This window comes from Amblyomma americanum, chromosome 1 (assembly GCF_052857255.1).
Source record: "Amblyomma americanum isolate KBUSLIRL-KWMA chromosome 1, ASM5285725v1, whole genome shotgun sequence".
Lineage (NCBI taxonomy): Eukaryota > Metazoa > Arthropoda > Arachnida > Ixodida > Ixodidae > Amblyomma > Amblyomma americanum.
This window is the reverse complement of record NC_135497.1, coordinates 165466057-165488472: the sequence shown is the minus strand read 5'-3', so window position 1 is coordinate 165488472 and position 22416 is coordinate 165466057. Positions and strand designations below refer to the sequence as shown.

General features: G+C 50.7%; 1 protein-coding gene across 1 annotated transcript in view; it reads right to left on the bottom strand.

Moving 5' to 3' along the window:
* Window positions 1-22416, bottom strand: part of LOC144114676 (uncharacterized) — a 203241-nt gene that overhangs the window by 28451 nt on the left and 152374 nt on the right. Inside the window, exon 8 of the mRNA XM_077648562.1 lies at window positions 11194-11442. Within this exon, the coding sequence (XP_077504688.1) occupies window positions 11194-11442 (249 nt within the window). The remainder of the gene's footprint in view (window positions 1-11193; window positions 11443-22416) is intronic.

The following is a 22416-nucleotide window of genomic DNA, read 5'->3' as shown; positions in this document are numbered from 1 at the left end:
CAGCATACACTGCTAAGCCTATTAGGTCGCGGCACCCTTCATGGTCATCAGGGGGAGACGTCCGGTATAGAAGAGCTCGGGCATGCCTGTGGGCGGCTTCGTTTCCTCCTGGTAGTTCCAGGTGACCGGGGAACCAGATTACTGAGACCTGGTTGGGTGGATGCTTAGTCAGCAATGACAACCCTGACTTGTGAATTAATCCGTTATTGAAGTTTCGACAGGCGTTCTGGGAATCAGTGAGCACAACGGCGTTGGGGTTAGATGCTACAGCTAATGCAATAGCTGCCTCCTCTGCGTGAGTGGGGTTAGATGTTTTCACCGAGGCGCAGTTCACCATCGACCCTGAAGGCGTTGAGACCACAATAGTCATGACTCCATTATTTGGTCCTGCTGCGTCCACGTAAAGGGTGTTAATTTGCTTGTCCCATTTCTTCTGCAGGGATTCACCTCTTGCTTTCCTCCTCTCGGTGTTATATGCGGGATGCATATTCCGCGGAATGGGGTGCACGTTTATGCGTCTTCTCACATCGCGTGGGACCTCTTCCCTTTGGTCAATTGTATAGGGCAGATTAACATGGATTTTATCGAGCAGTTCTCTGCCGGGTTTTGTGAGTGCGAGCCGATTCAGTTGTGAGAACCATTGTGCTTCCCACATCTCTTTGAGGGTATTATGTACTCCTAGAGCCATGAGCTTTGCTGTTGGCGTGGAGTTTGGTAGCCCCAGTGCCGTCTTGTAGGCTTTCCTGATGAGTACCTCCAACTTTTCAATTTCCGACCTGGAGAGGTTAAGGAATGCCGTCCCGTACATTATCCGAGAGATCACGAAAGCTTGCACTAAGCGGATGGTGTCCCTTTCCTTCATGCCATGGTGTTTATTTCGGATACGATGTATCATGCGGAGGATTTGCTCGGTGGATGTTGTAAGCTTCTTCATAGTGGTGGTGTTCTGTCGCCCCTGCGGGATATACTGCCCTAGTATCTTGATCTCCGTGGGTTTCTGTACTGGGTGGTTCTCTATATACACCGAGATGTTCTGCGCTAGGGGTGTCCTCGGGTTCTTCAGGATTAGCAACTCGGACTTTTCCGGCGCACACTGGAGACCTCTCTCCCTGGCGTACCGGTCCACCGTGTCGGCTGCTGCTTGAAGACGCTCCTCGATCTCGGCGTCACTCCCCGAGTTGCACCAGACAGTGATATCATCCGCATATAATGTGTTTTGACGCCGGGGATTTCGGAAAGAAGGCCTGGTAGATCTTTCATAGCCAAATTGAACAAGAGGGGTGACAGTACCGCCCCTTGCGGAGTTCCCCTCGGGCCTAGAGTGATGGGATCTGATTTTATTCCACCGAAGTTTATAGTGGCTTGCCTGACTGATAAGAAGTTTTTGATGTAGTTGTAGGTTCTTGCGCCACAGTTGGTATCGGCGAGGCTTTGCAGGATGTTTTTATGTAGAACGTTATCGAACGCTCCTTTCAAATCAAGTGCCAGGATGGCCCTTGTCTGTGACTTGGGAGGTGTCTCAAGGAGGTCTTTGTACAGGTACAAGAGGGCGTCCTGTGTCGATAGGTGAGGGCGAAAGCCGAATTGAGTATTAGGTAGGAGGTTGTTTTCTTCTAAGTATCTACTCAGTCTCGTGTTGATGACCCTCTCTATGAGCTTCCCCAAACACGAGGTCAGCGATATCGGTCGTAGATTATCCAGTTTAAGGGGTTTGTTCGCCTTCGGAATGAACCGAACCTCGGCTGTCTTCCAGGATATTGGTAACGTTCCTGTAGCCCAATGCTGCTCGTTGAAGCATTCCACCAGCGCGGTGATGGTGTCATCGCTGAGGTTAAATAAGAGCTTCGCTGTTATTTGATCTGGACCTGGAGCTGCATTTTTTCTCATGGCCGCGATTTCTGCTTTGATTTCTTCTTTCGTGAGTGGGAGGTCCAGCTTGGGATTTGGCAGTCCAGGATACTCCGGCTGTTCCACGACTTGGTCCGTGCACAGATACCTGGTCTTGAGCTTTTCGATCAATTCTGTGTCCGTACCCGGGGTGGTGTGTACGATCTTCGTGAGCCTGTCTTTAGTGGCCGACTTGCTGCTGCTGGGGTCGATTAGGACACGTAGGAGCTTCCAAGTCTTTGACACACCTAGCTTCCCCTGAATACCATCGCAGAGCGAATGCCAGTTCTGTCTGGTTAAGGATATGGCATAGGATTCTGCCTTTTTGTTTATCTCCTCTATTTTTTTCTTGAGTTTGCGGTTAAGCCGTTGTCTGCGCCATCTCTTTGTCAATGAGTGCCTCGCTTCCCATAAATGTAGAAGGTGCGGATCGACCGCTGGGCAATCTTCTGTCGTGCAGACCTCTTTTGTAAAGGCTTTCAAAGAGTGCACCTCATCTTTAACCCATTCCTCTAGGTCGGTAATAGTATTTGCAGTAGATGCCTGGGCCTTTCTCCACCTGTCCCAGTTCGTAACTCTTGCGATACCTATTTTGCGCTTGCACGCGTTTGTGCTTATCTCCAGAGAGAGTATGAAGTGATCGCTTCCCAGGTGCTGTTCGGTATTCTTGCAAATGGCGTTTTGTATGTTCTTGGTGAACGTCAGGTCAGGACATGTATCTCTACTGACACTGTTTCCCAGCCTCGTTGGGTAAGTGGGATCGGTGAGGATCGATAACCCCTCTTGCGCCACTACTTCTTCTAGTTTTCTGCCTTTCGGTGTCGCCGCCGGGTAGCCCCATGAAGGGTGTGGTGCGTTGAAGTCGCCTCCAATCACGCAGGGGGCATGGCCCGCTAAGGTCAGAAATTTCTTTATGAGGGAACCCAATTTTGCGTTCCTGTCTTTTGGAGGGCTGTATACGTTCAATACGTGCGTGCTTGCCGCTCCTCTCTGGAGAGGAAGAATAGTTATATAGCAGTGCGCAACATCCGGCTCGAAAGTGTCGTGCAATATGGCAGTGTATAATTTGTGCACTAACGTGGCAGTTAACTGGTCGTGCTGATAAGTCACATAGTCTTGGAGCTTCATAGGCATTAGGTGGGGTTCTTGAATTAGGATAGCTGCCGGTGGGTCAGATTCCTGAGATAAAAGGAGATTAAGAGCAGCCTGCTTTCTCCTGTATCCCCGGCAGTTCCACTGCCAGATCTTTACTCTAGGTTTGGCTGGCATGTTGAATCCGTATCGGATGGTTCGTCCACGTGCATTGTACGAGCGAATTTCGACTTATGCCTTTTATACGCAGGTTCCTTCCGAAGTCCAGAAATTGCCGTCTCCGTGTATCGTCGGTTGTTTGCAATCTGATTTCGAATGTCTTGGAATTGAGCGTTCACATAAATTGGAAAAGCTTGAAACTCCTCCTTGAAGGACCTCAGTTCTTGGATGATTTGTTGGTAGACCTCGCCTAAGGCAGGCTGGGAGCTAGGTACTGCCTGCTGTTTTTGGTTTTCAGGAGTCGGCTGAGCTACCGGCGTTATTGCGTTAGTAGTTGCTCGCTTAAGCTCTTGGTTTTTAATTGTTAAAGCGGTCACTTGTTTTTTCAGACTTTCTATCTCGTTTTTGAGTGCTGCTAACTCCGTGTTATTCTGAGGGGAGGAGGAGGGAAGGGGAGGCCATTCTGCAAAGCTCACCTTCGAATCTGAAAGCTGGCCCGAGGACGTCTTCTTCAGCGCCCCGATGGGCTTGTTGAGGTTCTCCTGCCCTTGTTCTTTACCCGCCTCCACTTGACTGGCGTTCTGGTTGGAGCCTGTTGCCCGGCGTCTTGAGCTCGAACGGCCGCGAGAGGCGGAACGAGAGTGGGAGACTGATGACGACACTCCTCGCCGTCGCGATGTAGGCTGCCTCTTCTGCCTCGTCCTGCTCCTGCCTTCTTGATCTTCAAGTTTTGTTGTTGATGACGCGTTTGATGACGCGGTACTAGTGTTCTTGTTCAGCGGTCTCTGGAATTTCTCCTTGCAGTCTTTTGCGGAAGGGACAAAGGAGGGACTGCGAAAAGAAAGCAAGAAGGAAATCCAGTAGTGGAGGGTTCCGGATTTATTTTGACCACCAGGGGACCTTTATATATTACAATTCGTTTTTTGGGGAAAGGAAATGGCTCAGTATCTGTCTCATATATCGTTTGACACCTGAACCGCGCCGTAAGGGAAGGAATAAAGGAGGGAGTGAAAGAAGAAAGGAAGAGGAAGGTGCCATAGTGGAGGGCTCCGAAATAATTTTGACCACCTGGGGATCTTTAACGTGCACTGACATGGCACAGCACACGGGCGCCTCAGCGTTTTTCTTCCATAAAAACGCAGCCGCTGCGGTCGGGTTCGAACCCGGGAACTCCGGATCAGTAGCTTATGATTAAAATTCGAGCCGGAGCTGGAGTTTGTTGTTTCCGATCAAGCCACGTTTGTTGAATGCGTCAACCGTAATGTTAGTGTGAGAACTCCCTACAAACACAACTTCTTTACTAAAACCAGGAAGGGGATGTTTTGGGAGTGGACAAAGTGAGCTGCTTAATGCCAGTTGCCTTGTGCAGTCGCAAGGATTGATTAAAAGTAGCTTCACCTTCTTCTCTATGGGCCACTTCAGGAACTTGTCAAACAAGCCTTCAATTATATACACACGAAACCAAACATAGACACGGCTAAAGCATAGCCTCGGAACTAACAGGTATCCATAGTGGTAACTAGGCCGGCCATCGTTGCCTGTGAAATAACGCAAACGATCAGACGATTTCCTGCAGAATCCATTCCAGTCATCTATGGTCCATACGTACGGGACGGATTTGCTGAGGACGTCGCTTCTGATGCTGAGAGACGCTACGGCCAGCAGTTCCAGAGATTTCGCCTCGTCCTCTACTGAAGCCGCCTCATTTTAGCTGCTGTCATCTCCGAAAGTGAAGATCCGGCATCTGCCGGCGTGCGTTCTTCACAAACGGCTTTTACGACCCTGTCCTCCAAACGCGACACGTTACGCTCACACCCCTCGCTGTTCTTCTCTTTCATGGTCCGCTGGATGTAAGCCAGCGCATCCCTGATCTCTGCGATGACTTCGCGTTGGTCTTCAGCCAACGCTGCCTCCGCTCCGGTCGTCAGCTCCGAAAACTTGGGCGGCTGTCACTGCGTCGGCAATACTGGTGCGCTGCGCTGCAAAGGCGCCACTGGTATCAGGGTGCAGACGGTCCTCGAACGAATCCATCTTCGTGCGCAGGGCAGCATTTTCTTCCAATATTTTGCCAGCGTTCCTTTGACTTCCATAAAGGCGTTCGAAAAGTTGTCCTCTGATGCTTGGTCGCGTGCGCGCGGTGGTTCACAGTCACGCGCCAGATGTTCCGCAATGTCTCGGTGTCGGACACTCTCGCTGCATTCGGGGCATCTCACGACGTGGAACTGGCAGGCGTTGGCGAAGTGCTCCAACATGGCGGATGCGACGACCTCCGCGTCGCAGCCGTGCTCAGCGTTCCAGCAGCGTACCTTGCGGCCGAGGATACTGTCCCTGGTGAAGGCTGACCACACCACGTCTTCTTCCTAGAAGGGCTCCTTGTGAAAGGGGCAGTGGTTGCGTTTGGCACCGGCGCCCTCGGAGCAGGACTGGCAGAGCAGGTGTAGACAGGGTAACATGGCTGCCGATGAAGGAACGAGACCGCAGACTATGCACACTCTAGTTGGTGGGAACGGGTTCACAAAACACGTCGGCCTCCAATCGAAGCCTCTGTCGAAACCGAACACTGTCTGCAGGCTCGTGGGCGCCATCGCTGGAGGCACGCACTCAAGCGTCCTAACATGCAGCGTCTCGGCCACAGTCGGCTGAGGATGCAGTCTGCGTGTGCGACTGTTATCACGTTTCCGCCGTCCTTGTCACACCAGGGTATGGTGTAAAAAGAGAAAACACTAGACTGCGAAGCTTTGCGCGCGGCAGCAGACGGTCAGACGAAATCCCGGCCGGTCTGCACTGCGTTGTCAATATTTCCAAGAAGTTATATCTACCCGGTTTACCTGATGAGAAACGCGACGTTCTTCTGTTGGTCGTTTTCACCTCCTCGCTGGCCACAGCTACTCCCTAAGCAGAGTTCTTTTCGTCTATCTGTCTCAAAAACGAACATGGAACAGCTGGCGACACCTGGTGTGTGCTGCGGATATCAAGACACGGCGCGAACTTGGGAATCGAAACTGCATTGAGGAGAACAATGCTTTATCTTAGGACATTGCAACGGAAGAAGGCGCTTGTTGATGTAAATTGCGTGGACAGCGGAGTAAGCCGGTAGGATGGTAAGTTGATTACATATATATTTGTTTGAAAAGTGAGAGCTGCGAATGACCGGAAAGGTTTTCGAAATGCCACTACATTAAACGTATAGTTGTTATTCCGGCGGGTGACGCTCTAAGGGAGCTCAAAAGTGGCGTTCGGTAGGGCTGGGCCAGTAGCGTCAGTTTAGTTCCGGTGTTCCAGCGGGAACCTTGCGTGGTCCAGGCTTCGATTACAAGGCAGTACTAGAGCGCCGCCATAGTGAATTCTTCTGAAGAACTCTGTTCATTACCTCGTGCGTTTCTGACGGCTATGTCTAGGGTTAAAGCCCATCGACGATGAAAGCAACGCATCCGCTGCAGCAGTGGCGAAGTACCCCGCGCTCTTCCAATCAACGTCTCCTGAGCTAAGAGAAATTTTTCTTGCATAAGAATTTGTCCACAGTTTCATGAAACAATGCCACCATTTGTACTAGATTAGGAAACGTGTGCTCCGCGATAAAGCCTAACAAATGATTTGTGGTGGAGCTAGTCGAGGCGAAAACCGGTGCTACAAGTGTACAGTAGCGAGGCTGAGCATCCGTCTAGCATGCATGAGGTGAGAGGTTCGATCCCCAGTGTCGCTGGGTACGCAGCTGTGATACAGTGGGTACAAGCTTCACCTGGCCTGGTGCTCGGCTTAAACAGGGTGAAATGCTTGGAAAATGGGTCTTTGACCCCACCTTGAGCAAACGAAAATACCTTGTGCCATGGTCGCAGGCAACGTTACTATTAGCTCTACTCGGATGCGACTCAAGAACAAAGCGACAAATGCCCCTCAGAGGAGACCCTCCAGCCAGTGGTGTCGGCCCATTCTCCGCATGACCGTTCCCTTCGGAACTGCCAGCTTGAACTCGGAGGCGGTGGCAGAAGGATGGAAAATAAACAAGGGTAAATCAGATTAACCGCGGCGTCTTGAAAATCGGTCGACGCCATTGGCTGGAGGGCCTCCCTTGACGGGCGTCTGCCGCTTCCTTCTTGAGTTGTATCCGACTATAGCTGGCATCACTGGCGTCAGGTCCATTCAGCAAACCCTACCTTAATACCCGATCTCGGAGGCCTTGGCTTAGTATAAATGCTACTCGCCTCATGCCCTGAAGTGTGGCTCTAATTGATTGTCTTTCGTCGCTAAAATTATTTTGTACGTATAATTTGACGGTCATAGATATAATACATTGACTTCGCGTTGAGAAGACCTCTTAGTGGAGACTAGTGTTGCTGTTGACTTCGCGTTCAGAAGACCTCTTAGTGGAGACTAGTGTTGCTGCTGTTAACAGCTGCAGAATTCCTGAATGTTTACAAATAACCGAGGTGGCGCTACAATCGCTAGCGGGCTCGCGGTAGGAAAGGGGCCGGGGGCGTCATCGTGGGGTAGACCTGAGCACCAGTTTTTCAAGGCCTGTAGGCGCGTTTTCCGTCTCTGGAAATCACAAAAGTGGTCGATGCTTTTCATGGGTTCCTGCTGCCCTCCCCCCGGCCCTCCTTTTCTAATTCGCCTTTTATCAACATAGGGTCCAACCCTCATAGGGTTGACACGCTCATAGGATGTCAACCCTCTGTAAGACGGCCGCCAAGCCTATCCTTATATCTACTTGCAACCCATACGGAGACGAACACTGTTTCAGGGCTGCAGTGCAAGGACGTCCGTGACTCGAACCATGCGCTGCTATAGCGATCCGCCACCTAACACGGGACAACGGGTTTTTTAACGGCTACACTGTCACCTCTCTGTCCGCAGGTTTCTATCTGTCCGCCCGTCCTCAGCACAAGACAGCTCGAGGAAATAAAAGCTGTGCAAATAGATATGTTCGACTGGGATTCGAACCTGCACCTTTGAGGTGTCAGTGTGGGTATGCAACGCCACGCGTTGGGTCGTTTGCGCAGACGCGAGAAGACAGCGCTGCTGCCACGTTGATCTAGCTAAGCGTTAACGCTTATGCACGGGCACTTCCTCATGTAAGTGTTGCCATTCAATTAGTGCGACTGTACAACAACACCGCTGCTAAAATCGGACTAATTTCGCACAGCGAAGTACAAAGGGGATAGCAGGGATTTTTACAAAAGAGAACTTATATGAGAGATAAACTTTTCTTATGATTGCTCACTATCTTCCCGAGATAACTGAACGTATTCCTTGACAGCACTGTGCATTTATATCCGTTTAAAATGCGCATGTGTTTTCTTGTGATGCGTACTCCGTAGCGTTCGAGCACCCGTTCTTCAACGCCCTCGTATGTCCTCTTGTAGTACGCAATCACACGTCGTTCTGCACTGGGGGACAGTGCCCGCGTTCTTTCTTTCGCGTGAGCGATTTTTTGTGGGTCTGGTTGGCTTGTCGGGTGCACAAAATGGCTCTAAGTGTGCTTGTGTCAACGCTAGCGTGCTGGTTCCTTGAATCCGCCTGAACGATCTCACCTCGAACGCGTGACACCATTGGGAGTTAAGTTAAAATAAAAAAAAAGAATGGCGCACGATTTAGCACGATTAGGCCACCTACGAATTAAGTCTGCTAGAACTTTGGTTTTCAATTCAATTTAGGTTCCAGGCTCGGTTTTCAATGTCAAGCAGGTGCCTCAGAAAAAGGTGGGCGAAATCGGACTTAGGTTCCGCCTTAAGGATATGACGCGATAGAGTTAATGGGCTGATGCCCATGTATGTGGAAATGGTCATTCTCTACTTTTAATTCATAGATCGCTAGCAGTCCTTATACCAGTGCCAGCGGAGTGGCGCAGCTGTTAAGCGATGCGCCAGAGCCGTGCGATGGCAGGTGCTGCCACCGGTGAGGTTAGCGCGACCCATGTTTCTCTTCCCGAGCAAACTCAAGGTTTCGTACAGACAAGCGTCGGCGACATTTGAAATTGGGGGTTTCAGTCCTGGCGTACCAAAAAGGTGCTTGCGCCGCGACGCCGATAACAGGCGATAATTCATAGCGGACATATCGTACAGCCTACGTCATCGCTGAATGCTTACAAGCGACGTAACGTCAAAAAGAAGTGCAAATATTGTAAATGCTCGCCAAAGTTGACCAATATAAAGATTCTAGGCAGAAGTCGAACGGTACCTACTGGTAGCGTTTATCAGAATAAAAGGCTGATATATGTATCAGCGACATTTCACTGCGCTTGAAGCGAAAATATAATTTCTCTGGAGACGTACCTAATATTATGGAAATTTTGATATGATGAATCACTGCATGACTGCATATATGTACGTGCGTTCTTTCTGAATAAACAGTTGTGAGTTCACGCCTGTATTGTTCCCTTCATGTGCTGCGTTAAATTTAATTCCATCTTGGCAAAGAAACAAGTGCATAAAGATTTTTTTGCTGACAATGTTCATTGTGTTGTTGCTTGCGTGTGGATGAGATCAAAACAATGAACAGTAGGCATGCATTCCTGCAGTGGGGTAATATAGGCGTAGCACGGATTAGCCAGCAATTTTTTAATCGACCAGGGTCGGCTGCATTAATTATGATTAAGCTGGAGGATAAATGTCACATAACCTCGTACTCCCGTACAACTTTTCTTCAGAGTTCTCTGCTTTCTGCTGCTGCCCACCCACACCTCGCCGTATTTAACTATTTCGAATGGAACGACAGCCGAAGAAGCGTGTTGGCGTAGTGCTCATGTCACAACGAGGCAAGGCTTTTCGTGGACAGAGATAGGAGTCGGTAACCAGGGGCAGATTCATGTGTTACTCTTGGAAATGCTGGTCGCATTTGAACAGCGTATTTCTTGGACTTTTTTTCGTCCACATAATGGGGTCCAGCCGAGATAAGGGGGGGCTCCCTTTCCTCCCATAAATACGCCCCTGTCGGTAACCCCGAAGATGTGCCATATATAGCGCCCACAATCTATACACGAATAAGCCGATAAAGGTGTAAAAACAAAGTAAGCTGTCCTCTAGCGCGCTCACATTTAGGGGCAGGGTATTTTTCCCAAGTTCCGTAGGAGATTTCAGTCACTAAATATACGGAATGCTTACTCTTAGCAACGGTAGTATATTCCTACTGCAAAGCATGGTAACTTGATGCAGTTGGCAAAGGCAGTAGGCATACAAGCGCAGCGGCGGACTGGTCGAATTGCATTCCTTACAGTTAATTGTCTCGTGCAGTCGCTAGGATCGATGAGAACTAGCTTAACCTTCTTATCCATGGGTCAATTCAGGAATTTGTCGCACAAGCCCTCGAGTATGTAAACACGAGGCCAAACACGGTGGCCGTGAAAACATTGGCCCGGAACTATAAGGTTTCCATGGTGGTAGCTAGGCTGGTCATCGCTGCTTGTGCGGAATGGCGAAGAACGTGCTTGGGAGAGAAATTCATCCCAGTCATATATGGTTCATTCGAACAGAACCTACTTGTCCAGAAAATCACCACCGATGTTCAGGGAAGCGATGATCAGCTGTTCCTCAGCTTTGGCCTCGTCGTCTACTGACGCAGCCTGTTTTCCAGCAGACGCCGCCGAAGCTAAAAATCCGGCATCTCCCAGCGTGCGATCTTCACACAAGGCTTCTACGACCTTGTCCTTCATAAACAGCGCTGTCCGCTCACACTCTGGCATGACTACCTCTTTCATGGACCTCCCGTTTCCAGCCAGTGCGTCCCTGATTTCCGATGCGACTTCGCGCCTGTGTTCAGCTAATGCCGTCTCGGCCGAGGTCTTGAGCCCCAAAACCTTGTTTTCTAGAGCGTCCGTCACTGCACTGGCGATAGTAGTGGACTGAGATGCTACTGTGTTTTAAGTCTCAGGGCGCAGACACTGCTCGAATGAATCCAGCTTCATCCGCAGGGCACCATTCCCTTCCTGTATCTTTCTTAACGCTTCTTTTATTTGCATGAATACGTTGCCAAATTTATCGTCTTGTTCGCGTGCGCGGGACGATAAACAGTCGCGCTCCAGATGTTCCGCAATGTCCTGGTGCAGGACCATCTGGATACACAAGGGGAGATCATGGCGTGGTACTGGTAGGTGTTGGCGAAGTGTTCCAACATGGCGGACGCCACGCACTCGGCATCGCAGCCGTGCTCAGAGTTCCAGCGGCGTACCTTTCGGCCGAGAACGTTGCCCCTGCTGATGGTTGTCCACGCCATGTCTTCCTCCTGGAAAGGCTCTTTGTCCAGGGGGCAGTGGCTGCGCTTAGCAGCGGCGCCGTCGTAGCAGGGCTGGCATACGGAGTGACGCCAACTCTGCCGCCAAAGCAGTGACGAGACCGCACACTCTGCTCGAAGGGAAAGGGTTCAAGAAGAACGTGGGCCGCCGATCGAGGCCGGTGCCGAAACCGAACACTACCGGCATGCATGCGGGCGCTATAGCCTGAGGCATGCAGTCAAGTGTCCTCAGAGGGAACATCCGGGAACATTGACATGCGCGCACGCACGACTCCCGGGAGAACACCACTCGACCAGCCACGGACCACCGAGGTAACGTGCGCCAGTCTGTGGATCGGCCCTGTCGTGCTCCTCAGGTCGTCTACTCTCCCAGTGCCCGGGGAACAAATTGTGTTTCTTTTCTCTCTGTGTTAGTGCGCTTTAAATGCAGATTCTGTTGAATTGTAATCTCTCTCGATTGTTAATTTGCATGAGTTGCACTGTATTTGTAAATCACTTTGTATGTGCTCGTACGAATGATTGCGAAATCCTCTGTATCGTCTCTCTGCTGTATAAGCTTTGTTTGGTTTTGTGAACCTTTGGCTCCGACCCATTCTCTGGCTTGCGACCGGCGAAGGCTAGGCACCAAACGACCAACCCCCTCGGCTCTCGGTAGCTGGTCTCCGGCTGAGCTTGGCACATTGAGTCAATGGCATCTCTTTTGGCACCGAGACCGCTACCCCCACACGCTCTAAGGGTGTCTCGGTGCGCACACAAAGGTGCGCGAAGTACTGACACCCAGCAGCACAACTAATCGGCCCAATATTGAGAATATACTGGCAAATTTTTATCACCAGAGTGAAATCAGTCATTCGCAAAATTGGCCCATTTGCCTGCGCTGCTTGAGAAGGGACTAGCTCACGAAGTCTAATCGGCTGACCGAGTTTGCGCGGAGCTTGACTTTGAGTGTCAACCTAGGCGCATGAAGAAATAAAATATAAGTATTGCTGCGACTGGGCGATGAACCCTCGGAGGCCCGAACAGATCAGATTCGCTCGCCACTACACAAGGAGCACTGTGCTATCTCCGCAGCCGATCACGCCTCGTGTCAAAAAACCAGACTCACTCATGCTGTCCATTGCACGTCATCGTCTATATCAACTTCCATCTGCGGCGTGAACAGATCAGATCAGCCTAACCTCTTTCAGAGCTTAACCTTAGCCCAATATCACAGCAAAGCAAAACACAACCAGCCAAGCAAAACCTTGAGCCAACCTAGCCAAACACATGCTTTCGCACCTCTACTCGGCTTAACTACGTTTCAAAACCCTATCACTTTTTTAGCATGTGTTGTAGTTGAAAAGACTGGATCCGGACAACGCTGGCCAATGCAAGCGCCAGTGACTGCAAGACAAGGAAACCTCATGTAACGGCCAACTTTATCGACCTTTTTTTATTAGAACTTAATAGATTTCAAGGCACAAGAACAGCAAACAACAATGTAGGCTCCCGCACTCTTCGGACAGCACATGAAAGAACAAAACCAAGGAAATCCTTCGCCTTGCGAGCCTGCAAGAAAACAAAAGGTGCAATTAGTGGCGGCTTGGCTGACTTACGCTAACCTGGAAATTGTTCCGTCGAATTTGAATCAAAGCCAGCCCGAGCCTCTAACAACGAAAACCACCGATTAGTAGTTGCTCATACCAGGCTTGCGGAGCTACAACTGAAAGATACTGATCATACATCTCTTCCAAGAAAATAAATCCGTTATTTCATAGTCTCCGATTTTTTGCGATTGTTTCCGATCACAAAGAAAGATTTTTGATCTCTATGTTCATCACACTGGTATCTATAGAGAATGCTGAAAAACAGTGACAAATGGCATATACAGCGATCTCACAGAACGAACTCCGAGATCCATGCATCCGCTCGAGAAGGCCAATGTCGCCTATATAGGCAAATAGAAAACAACTCACCGCTATGAATTGAAGTCTCACCACTGTGCACTATTCATGCAGTGAACACTGATAGCCCCTTTGTAGGACATACTGCGCATCACCATTTAATATCTTGTAGCATTACTTGTCCATGTACCTCAGCGCAAATTGACTGCCCATTTATGCTTAGATTATATTTATTGTTTTTTTTATTCTTTTACTGCTATAAAGATATTTTCCGCGCTTCTCGCCTTACGATATTTTCGCCACAATACTCTTCCCCATGTAGAGTATGCTCTAAACAGAAAGGAGTAAAAAGGGAGTAAGAAAGGGAAGTAAGCTGTCCTATCCGCTAGGAGGCAGCTTACTCTCTTTCTTACTCCCATATAGGCGTTTGTTTGTGTTTAGAGTGTAGCATGCGAGCTAAAATCTCTTGTTTAAATTAAAGGGCTTCTCGCTCTATCTATCGCAAAGGGACACCCGCGGGGCTTGACAACTAGCTGACGGCTATGCAGTTGAACGTCGCGAAGGCTGCGGTTTTTAAAGTTAGATCGCATTTTTGTGCAGCTATGAAATGCTCTCAAGGTGCAGAAAGCCGGTTAAATTCAGTTCAGGTTCTTCTCTGCCTGCAATACATACAGCATATATGAGTATAGCAAGTCGGGGCGCAGGCAGCGAGAAAAAGAGAAAATATCGCCGGACAGTGGTCAATAACATTTTGTTAGGACGACAAAAAAAAGCATATTAGGCGCATATATATTTAACAGAAAATTTTGGTTGTGCGCTCATAGAAGATGCACAGCTGAACTAAGCGCAATTAAACACGTGAAAGGCACACAACACAGGGCAAGCGCTTTGTGTTCATGTTCCTATTCAGTTGCGCATCTGTGATGTGTAGCTTACAATGAACCAAACTGAAACACTTTAAGTTCCGATCATAGAATTTGGATCAAAATTCTTTCGTTTTTAATTTCGTCTGGTGGTAAACTTCTAGTTTAGGTAACACAAAATGAATTTATAACCGATTAATTTTTTCCTCGTGGAGGAATTCGATGCAGCGGCCCTAATGTGGGCGGAGCAGCACTTAACAGTTAAGTCGTCTCTCACTACAACAAAACGCATTAAAAAATGTTGCTATACGGCATTCGTAAAGCGGTGATCTTTATCGTCCATCCCATGCATACCACTTCACCTGCGCCTTGAACACACGACAGTGCAACGCCAAGAGGGCCGGGAGAAGATGTCCACTGCGTGTCACGTATATCTTGTCCTCTACGTCTTGCGCACATGTCCAACATTCTTCGACAAAAAAATTGAAATTTGGGAAAGTGTAAGATTCTGGTATTGAAATATTCAAGGCCCATTCTTCCGATATCTGGAAAAATCTTCCTTTTATACTGTTTCCATTGCTCGCATCGAGCAGTTATGACTGTAATAGAAAACCAATGAGGAACACTTTGGACTGTAGCAAAAACGTTAATAGCAAAAAAAATGCAAGCCTGCAGGCGGTAGGTTGGGGATATATTGATCGTTGTAGTAGAATTTTACAATATATGAGGAACACTGCGCTCATAATACCCTCCCTATACCCTATATAACACCCTCCCTGCAAATGCCTTTAAACGTTTTCCCGTTCCAGATTGCTTTTCTACAGAACTGTTGGGTATGACGTCAGTGGTGCGCCTCCAGGCTCACCGTAACCGGAATGCAGGGGCAGCGGAGAACCTCCTCCATTACACGAAGTACATGGAGGCCTGCAGTTCCTGCAGCACCTTGACGGCCTCCACGTATTGGGCAGTGGTCAACACTGTGTCACCGCCGCCCTCAGACGACTGGCTGACCGCGCCGGACGTCTCCAGCTTGCTGGCGATGTGGTGTTTTGCACGGAAGGCGGCCAGGTGCGCGTAGTACACAGGGGCCGGGATGCTCACGCTCCTTGCACATCGGGAGTATGTGTGGCACAGGTAGAAGCTGAGCTTCTGCAGGTCGTCCGCGCTGAACATGGAGTCATCCCACACGACATAGTAGTGGGCCGGCCGGCTGGTGCCCTGCGGGTGCGCCGAGGAGTACACTTATTCACATGCGAGAATTCCAAGGGCCGTGTCATGTTGTGTCGCGTCGTGTCGAGGTATGTGGTGGTGCGGTGTGGTCCTGCTTGTGGTGCGATGTGGTGTGGCGTGGTGTTTGCGGTTTAAATGCGCCATTACGTGGGAAGGACAGTGTTTAAACGCAATATACAAAAACCGGCAGTGCCCATGAGCAACCCATGCACTTGCCCTGCTCCTAATGCCGCATGCACAACATGTTTCCGGCTTTATCTGGTGTTGCATTTGGGTTGCAAGCCCCAAGGGTAGCGTTGGCCTGGCGGCCTGGGGCAAAGCTGGAAACATCCGAAGGTCCCGGCAAAGGATGAGTCGACTGGCAACAGAACAACTTGTTTATTCTGGCATCGCAAAAGAGCAGCCGGTCAGGGCGACCACGTTACTCGAAGGAAGCAAATCGAAGTCTCTCGTTGGCGTCCGGGGCAGCTCTCTTTATATACCCTCGGAGTCGAGGGCAAGGAGGAGCGGCTTGGGATGAGTCGCACAAGACGGCGACGCACGGACATGAACAGACGTGACGGGCGCGTCCGCCGGGCCGGCGCCGGTCAGACCTCCTCGCCTCCCAGTTGGGGAGCTCCTCTCCCCGGCTGCCGCGCTTTGACAAGCGTGGGCACCAACATGCACACACACACACACGCACGCACGACGACACGTGGCACTGAAACCTGTCTGGACGCGCTTGGCGGGAGGCGTTGCGGCCGCGATGAACGAAGCCGCGGCGTCCGTTGCATCCGCGCCGGCTATACCGCGCGTCGTAGGCGAGACATAACAGACCGCCCCGCCGGGAGAAGGAGATCCCGATGGTCAGGGGACTGCATCCGCTGTCCAGAGGGATGTCGCTCGATGATGCTCGTAATCGAAACCGATGGTCCCTCGACGTTGCTTGAGCGCAGCGCACAGAGAAGGCCTCGTTCTCGGGTTCAGGATCACATAGGACACTGCAAAGTCACTTCGGGAGAGTTGCCATTTTTGTGCTCGTTCCCAGCAAGCGTTAGAACTACGCCGAAACGCAACCGCTCAGTCAGCAAGCACGAGACAACCCTCACTAAGCTCTGCCAGGCTCTTTCCCCTTTTATACTACTGCCTAGTTCCTTACAGTAGTCAAGCAGCACTCAGAACGCGTCCACAAATTGGAAAATTGCACTAGAAAGCACATAATCACTTTGAAACACTAAACAAAAGCAATATGTTAAAAATCCTGCCTCAGGAAGAAAACATCAGTAACCAACAACTTTGAGGCGGATTCCTACGTTAGGGGCTTCGACTTAAGCCATCGGCGTTACCGTTGAGACTCCCCTTTTTGTAACGCACCTCAAAGGAATATTGTTGCAAAGCGAGGCTCCAGCGCAGGAGGCGGCCATTTTTGGGAGAGATGGTCTGCAGCCATTGGAGAGGGCAGTGATCCGTCTCAATGATAAACCTCGAGCCGGCTAGGTAGCATGACAATTTCTGAACGGCCCACACGAGACACGCACACTCTTTCTCGGTGGCGCTGTACGCCTGCTCACGACAGGTCAGCTTACGACTAGCATACAGGACGGGGTGTTCCACTTCTCCATTGTCCCTTTGGCACAGTACAACGCCCATGCCTCGCTCACTAGCATCGCACTGAACAACGAACCCTTTTGTATAGTCTGGCGATCGTAGCACAGGCTGGCTTGTTAGGGCGCTCTTTAGGGCGCTAAAAGCTCTTTCCTTTGTCTCGCTCCAGACGACTGTTTGGGGCTCTGTTTTTCTTAGAGCATCCGTCAGGGGAGCCGCGATATCGGAGTACCTGGGGATGTACCTCTGATAGTAGCCGGCGACACCTAAGAACGACCGAATATCGGTCTTCGTGCGCGGTTGCGGGAAGTCTCGCACAGCGGCCACCTTTATTTCAGATGGGCGGCGACGACCCTGTCCAATCACGTGACCGAGGTAGACAACCTCGGCCTGTGCTAATTGGCACTTGGGAGCCTTGACTGTCAAGCCCGCTTCGCGCAGGCGGGTTAGCACTGCCCGCAAGTGTGCCATATGCTCAGACCAGGATGCGGAGAATATCGCTACGTCGTCTAAATACGGTAAAGCGAATTCTTCCTGTCCCCGCAACACTTTGTCCATGAGGCTTGAAAAGCAGTATGGCGCGTTCTTCAAACCAAAACTCAAAACTTTAGGACGGAATGTTCCCATTGGTGAAATGAACGCCGCATACCTACTAGCCTCTTCTGTAAGTGGAACCTGCCAGTAACCCCTGACAAGATCTAGGGTGGAAATAAACTGAGCGCTACTAACTTTCTCAAGGCGCTCCTCGATGTTAGGGATCGGATAAATTTGATCCTTAGTGATGGAATTAAGCCTGCGGTAGTCGACGCAAGGACGAGGTTCCTTGCCCGGTACCTCAACTAAAATCAAAGGGGAGGTATAATCACTCTCACCCGCCTCAATAACACCGAGCTGTAGCATTTTCTTTACCTCAGCCTCCATAATATCGCGCTGGCGGGGTGACACCCGGTACGCCTTGGATCGTACTGGCTCTGGCGAGGTAAGTTCTATATCATGAGTAAGGACAGAAGTCCTTCCAGGCCTCTCAGAGAACTGACCTTGAAACTCTTGTAAGAGTTGGTGTAGTTCGGTTTTCTGCTCAGGCGACAGCGGTGCTTTACTGAGTAAGTCACTAATGACCTGATCAGTGTCTTCCCTGTTCGTCACTGAGCCTAGTCCCGGAAGCTCGACCGGAAGCTCTTCTAACTTTCCCTTGTCGGGCATTTCCTCTCCAGTACCTGGTGCCTTCAACGCTACAGGCTCAATTTTATCCAGTTCTGACGTGCTCGGAATATCAGCTTGCTGCGCCTCCGACCCTTTCTCATTGTTCGACAACGTCGGCCCCGCAACTACCGCCTTTGCAGCGAGCTCCCGAACTCTCGGTCTGGTTAAGGTCTGAACGCTAGCCTCACCAAACAAAAGCCCCTTCTCGCGCAGGAGGTGATCGGACCTGTTCGAAAATAGGTACGGGTACTGGGGGGGGCAGCATAGATGACACTACGGCCTCCGTCTCAAGTGCTCCGAAAGGTCCTTCAATAAGCACTTTTGCTACGGGCAGACACACGCTATGAGCTTCCACGGCTTGCTTGATCCATGCGCACTCGCCCGTGAACATATCGGGTTCTACGTAAGAGGGGTGAACTACATCCATTGTAGCTGCGGAATCACGAAGCACTCGGCACTCTTTCCCGTTCACGAGGAAGTCTCGCATGTAAGGCTCGAGAAGCTTCATGTTCTCGTCAGTGCTACATAATGACAAACACACGACTTCTCTTTTTGTTTCTGGACACTGCGCCGAAAAGTGACCCGGCTTCTGGCACGTATAACACACGCGCGCTTGCCTCCTCTCGAACCGCTTTCTGCGTTCGGTTTCGGCTGCCGCCGTCTCCTTACGTTCGGTCGGACTGCTTTCACTCGCATCCGCACTACGCGTGTCCCCCCTTTCTCTCATGGGTGTGAACTTCGGCCTCTCATACTTGGAGCCAAATTCACCCTTTTGACCGTCCTTAGCTCCGCGAGCCCGACGCGTCACAAACTCCTCGGCTAGCTCGGCGGCTTTAGCCACTGTACTAACGTCTGGCCTATCCAAGACCCAGTACCGCACGTTCTCAGGCAACCGACTATAAAACTGTTCTAGCCCGAAACACTGCAGAATTTTCTCGTGGTCACCAAACGCTTTCTCTTCTTTGAGCCACTCCTGCATGTTTGACATAAGCCTGTAGGCAAACTCTGTATATGACTCATTTCTGCCTTTTTCATTTTCCCGAAACTTCCGACGGAACGCCTCCGCTGACAGCCTGTACTTTTTTAGCAGACTCGATTTCACTTTGTCGAAATCCTCTGCCTCCTCTCTCTTCAAGCGAGCGACTACGTCGGCCGCCTCGCCGGGTAACAAAGTGAGCAAGCGCTGTGGCCACGTTTCCCGAGAGAACCCCTGCTTCTCGCACGTTCGCTCAAAGTTAACCAGGAACAAACCAATGTCCTCTCCAAGCTTAAACGGCCGCATCAGGTCAGTCATTTTGAACGATACCCGTTCTCCTGCACCGTGTGCCTGACTTCCATTACGAGCGCGTTCCATCTCTACCTCGAGACGCTTCATTTCCAAAGCGCGCTCTTCTTTCTCTTTTTGCTCTTTACGTTCGCGCTCCTCTTTCTCTTTTTGTTCTTTACGTTCGCGCTCCTCTTTCTCTTTTTGTTCTTTACGTTCGCTCTCGTCTTTTTCTTTTTGTTCCCTCTCCTCAATGGTCTCAAGGCATTCCGACAGCTCGTCATCCTCAGCCTCCAACTCAAGAATCGCCCTTAGCAGTTCTGGTTTTCTGAGTTTGTCTGAGACATCAAGACCCAACTCTCTTGCAAGCTCCAGCAATTTCGGTTTGCGCAACGACTTCAAATCCATGGCTGCTCCGAATGCTGCTTTCTCTACTGCCTACTATTGTCTTGCCGCAAACTAACCCGGCAGCAACGACAACACAATTACCAGCTCTGTTTCTGACACTAACAAAAGCCTGGCAAAACTCAGAAGAAGAAAGTCCCGCACTCACCAAACCTCGCAGCCACGAATTCAGCGCAGTCGTTCCGCTGCAGGCAACCAGTCATCACACAGGGCTCGTTGCACTGCTCCCGGATGGTCGTTGTGCTGCTCAGCATACAGTTGACCGCATATCTTCGCTGCTGGCCTCCGTTGTCGGGATCTCACCGCTGGCAACCAGTTGTTGCAAAAGGGTTGCAAGCCCCAAGGGTAGCGTTGGCCTGGCGGCCTGGGGCAAAGCTGGAAACATCCGAAGGTCCCGGCAAAGGATGAGTCGACTGGCAACAGAACAACTTGTTTATTCTGGCATCGCAAAAGAGCAGCCGGTCAGGGCGACCACGTTACTCGAAGGAAGCAAATCGAAGTCTCTCGTTGGCGTCCGGGGCAGCTCTCTTTATATACCCTCGGAGTCGAGGGCAAGGAGGAGCGGCTTGGGATGAGTCGCACAAGACGGCGACGCACGGACATGAACAGACGTGACGGGCGCGTCCGCCGGGCCGGCGCCGGTCAGACCTCCTCGCCTCCCAGTTGGGGAGCTCCTCTCCCCGGCTGCCGCGCTTTGACAACCGTGGGCACCAACATGCACACACACACACACGCACGCACGACGACACGTGGCACTGAAACCTGTCTGGACGCGCTTGGCGGGAGGCGTTGCGGCCGCGATGAACGAAGCCGCGGCGTCCGTTGCATCCGCGCCGGCTATACCGCGCGTCGTAGGCGAGACATAACACTGGCCTTAGATGCCCTCGCGCCAATAAATACAGTGAATAAGTATTATTTCCTGGCTGGCTGTCATCAGCGCATTGGTCGGTCATCGTCATCTATGTCGGTGTCCCGACTTCGGGACAGCATAAACACCGAGGCATACAAGCCGACACGACTATTTAAACAAAAATCAATTTTTGACCGTTTTTTGAGACTTAAAAGCCGCTTCCATCTTTTACGTACGAGCTAAACATCAAGCGCTTCTCTTTTCACCCAACCTTCTGCAATCATGTCTCAGTAGACGCCACCTCGAGAATAAAAACCAATGACCATATCCACATGACAGCATCACTGAGCACTGGCCATAGAGGCCCCCCATGCGCAACTTCCGATACCGCTTCCCCAAAGGTGAACGATGACGTCACAGTCACACACAGCGCTCCTGATGGACTCAATGTAAAGCGGAAATCTTCCGTCACAGTTTCGCGCGTAGGTGATCTCGAAAACCATGCTTCCGTTTCCTCAAGATGTGGAAGGCCTACACCGCAGGCGCTCCTGGAATTTGTAGCGCATTAACGACGCGACACGACTTTGGCGATGCCGGCGCCCGGACTATTTCCTCCGCAAATTCATAAACGAAAACACCGCAGACCATTTCTTCCCACTGACAATCGCAACAAGAGCGGAGAAGAGGATGCCTACCTGGATGCCGAAGTGGCTGCAGAGGAAGAAGTCGAAGTCCAGCGGGTGCGTGACCACCGAGTCTACGGTCGTGCCTGGTGGGACGTTGCGACACTTGCCCACGCCGTCGCGGTCGTTGGCGGGCATGAACCTCGTGTGATGCCGCTTCTGGACCACGATGAAAGTAATTGCTGGCTCGTAGGTCTCGTTGGGAGACAGTTCCTTGCACGCCAGCCGGATGGCGCTCACCTGCGAGATTTGAGAGCGGAAACAAAAAATGTCGGTCAAGGCTGAAAGGCCATTCGAATCATCACGATATCTACCTAGTTCAGAATGTAAACCAAACAATTTGGATGTTCACGAACTATGCTGTCGTATCTTATACAATTGTCGTTTCACAAAGAGTGTACGGCGAAGATCACCGTTTTTTTAAGCAATGCTATTATCGGTTGTACTGTGGTTAAACGAGCCGTTTCAGCTACCGTTCAGTTCAACGGAAGTGCAGCTTTTCCAACTGACGCTTAAATGAATAACAGTCGGCTGCAGTTACTCCGCATACTCCTCTAAATTGAGTTCACGCGGTCCACATTCCGGATCACGTGATCGGTTTGCACATAACTCTGCGCATTGACCACCTAGTTGACTTCACTCAACAAAAATTTCTGTGCAAGCTTGGCGTTTCAGTATACCTGTAGTGAACAACCACACAGAGCCAAAAAAAATTCAGTACAGGAACGTCCGGCTTCACCGCTCAGCCGTTGTTTTACTGGTGCCACTTCGCGGGCTTTTTTTTTCTGGTTACACTAATCCGAATATAGTCGGATACACTCAAGAATGAAGCCGATTTTCTCCGTAAAAGGACCCCCTTCCAGCCAATGGCTTCGGCTTATCATCACGAACCCTCAAGGCTGACAATGCGGTGTGCGCCGTGGCAGTGACAATAGTCTTCCCTGTGAGGGGGAGACTAACCCCTTTCATCTAGCATTCGCCACGTGGTTACCCAAGCAGGCTCATGAGAATTGGTCTATGCCATTGGCTGCAAGAGAGTCCATTCAGGGTTCTTGAGTTGCTGGGTTCTTGAGTTGTATCCGACTAT